This window comes from Etheostoma spectabile, chromosome 18, assembly GCF_008692095.1.
Source record: "Etheostoma spectabile isolate EspeVRDwgs_2016 chromosome 18, UIUC_Espe_1.0, whole genome shotgun sequence".
Lineage (NCBI taxonomy): Eukaryota > Metazoa > Chordata > Actinopteri > Perciformes > Percidae > Etheostoma > Etheostoma spectabile.
This window is the reverse complement of record NC_045750.1, coordinates 2,675,824-2,678,148: the sequence shown is the minus strand read 5'-3', so window position 1 is coordinate 2,678,148 and position 2,325 is coordinate 2,675,824. Positions and strand designations below refer to the sequence as shown.

General features: G+C 37.3%; 1 protein-coding gene across 1 annotated transcript in view; it reads left to right on the top strand.

Moving 5' to 3' along the window:
* The first annotated feature begins 1,572 nt into the window (after positions 1–1,572).
* The window catches only part of fabp7b (fatty acid binding protein 7, brain, b), a 2,521-nt gene continuing 1,768 nt past the window's right edge, over positions 1,573–2,325 (top strand). Inside the window, exon 1 of the mRNA XM_032542806.1 lies at positions 1,573–1,811. Coding sequence (XP_032398697.1) covers positions 1,739–1,811 — 73 coding nt within the window. The 5' untranslated portion in view covers positions 1,573–1,738. The remainder of the gene's footprint in view (positions 1,812–2,325) is intronic.

Genomic DNA, 2,325 nt, shown 5'->3' with positions numbered 1-2,325 from the left:
ACACACACACTCATACAGAATGAGTAATTTACAGCCCCAAATATATCAAATACTTTAAATGAATGAAGACATTTGCACCACAATTTGATGCAGAAAAAGTGAATAGAAATCTCATTGCACAGGTACTGCACTTGTGTATAATGAAAATAAAGTCTTTCCATTCTATTCTAGCTATTTGAATTGGTCATGGTTCACCATGCAAAAAATTTCCATTTTTCCCAAAGTGGAGATGTTAACCCCTCGCCAATGTTGAACCTAAATTGAGGCTCTTGCATACACAAATATGTGATTGCACCGTGGGTGTAAAACGGTTTGCTGCTGAAACTGGCAGACTAAACTCAGAGTACTCCGATCATTATTCAATCGAGTCCTGCAGTCTAAATGTTGACTGTGGAGAATAGAGTACTATTCACTTTAATCAGACGAAGGAAAGGAAGGTAAAAGGGAAGGAATATAGTGAAAACAAACGTCTCATTGCACCACAGGGTGTACCTCGGAACTGAAACTATACATACAAAGGGTAAAGAGCAGTACAATATGTCTCTTTGTTATAGAAAAAGACAGTTTGTACAATTAAATGTGTAACCAAGTAAAGTAATTGAGAATACTTTAGTCATACAAAAAAAGTATGACTCATAAAAATCAAATACATTTTTTGATTGTAGATTCCCCTTAAACATAATGTCCATCTGATGTTTTTCCTGGAAAATGAGCGGAGAAAGGAAACAACACAGTGTGTTAAAATACATACATATATATATATATTAGTCACCTAAATATGATGATATTGCTGAGAGTATAATGAAAGCATAGAGCTATAACTTGTCTGATGGAAGTCAGTATGCTTCTGATGAGAAACTAACTTCACTTGGACTTTGAAGCAGATATGACTGTAACGTACATTTCCATTGTTTGAGAAAGCAGAACCTACACACACACACACACACACACACACACACACACACATGAAGGTTTATGGACAATAATTAGTGTGTGAGTTGAGCATGAAGAAATTGCAGTTTGGAGGGGGGGTGGGGGGGGCTTGTTAATGCAGTTCAGGACAAAGGACTGTCAAACAAAGTGATTCTGCTCCAGTGGCGCGCCGCTGCAGAACTTGACACATTCCAGACACGAGAAGGCCCGTCGTTAGCACAAAGCTAACGGCGGATTAAGACGGGGAAATGAATTTCAACATTAATATGGATTAGCTCCTTAAGCTCAATAACTTTGTCTTTTACCACCAACTCTCTGAAGTCCATTTTCAGACCGAAAACTAGAAGTTCAGAGGGAACTTTAGTGTTGAATGTTTCCCTCTAAGGTTTAATTGCAACTTTTATTTTGGAGAAAAGCAAACAAATATCTATGTTTTTGGTCTTTACTCTCTCTCTCTTACTTTTAAATGTCTTTCTGAGGATTTATCAGCACCACACTTAATCTCACCAAACCCAACTGACACCCATGAATGAGAGTAATTACATCATTAAGCATACAAATGGGCTAATTTAGCTTCTTTTCTTTTTTTTTTCTTCTTGTCTAAGGGTCTGTAAGACCGTGACCCAATTTAAATATCCAATCACAACTCGGAGAAATTCTCCTGAGCCAATGGGACGCATGGCACCACCCACCTGCACGCATACTAATAAGAAGCGGAATAATAACACCAGGGGGGAAACTTGCAAAAGCTGCAGCTCACTCCGTTTGCTTTGGAGATTACTTTGCCTCTCTGAAAACCTTCACCATGGTCGACGCCTTCTGTGCCACTTGGAAACTGGTCGACAGTGAGAACTTTGATGAGTACATGAAAGCACTCGGTGAGTAACAGCCTGTTTCTTTCCCCTTTTCATGGATGCACTAGATAGATAGATAAACGGATAGATGGATATACAGATAGATAGATATACAGATAGATAGATATACATATAGATAGATAAACAGATAGATGGAAATACAGATAGATAGATATACAGATAGATAGATAGATATACAGATAGATAGATAAACAGATAGATGGATATACAGATAGATAGATAGATAGATAGATAGATAGATAGATAGATAGATAGATACTTTATTCATCCTGAAGGAAATTTTAGGCAGTAGCAAGACAACCATAACACAACAAACACATATACACACATACATCACACATATATTACACATTCATAACAATAAATAATACACTTTAAAATTAAAAGATGAAAAATAAGATCAGATCAGATCAAGGTTGAACAGAAACTGTGCATCTTGTCCCATTTCTTTTGTGTGCCTGTATGATAAATGAAATATTCAGAGGTTTGGACCATTAACAGCCCCCCCCCCCCCCCC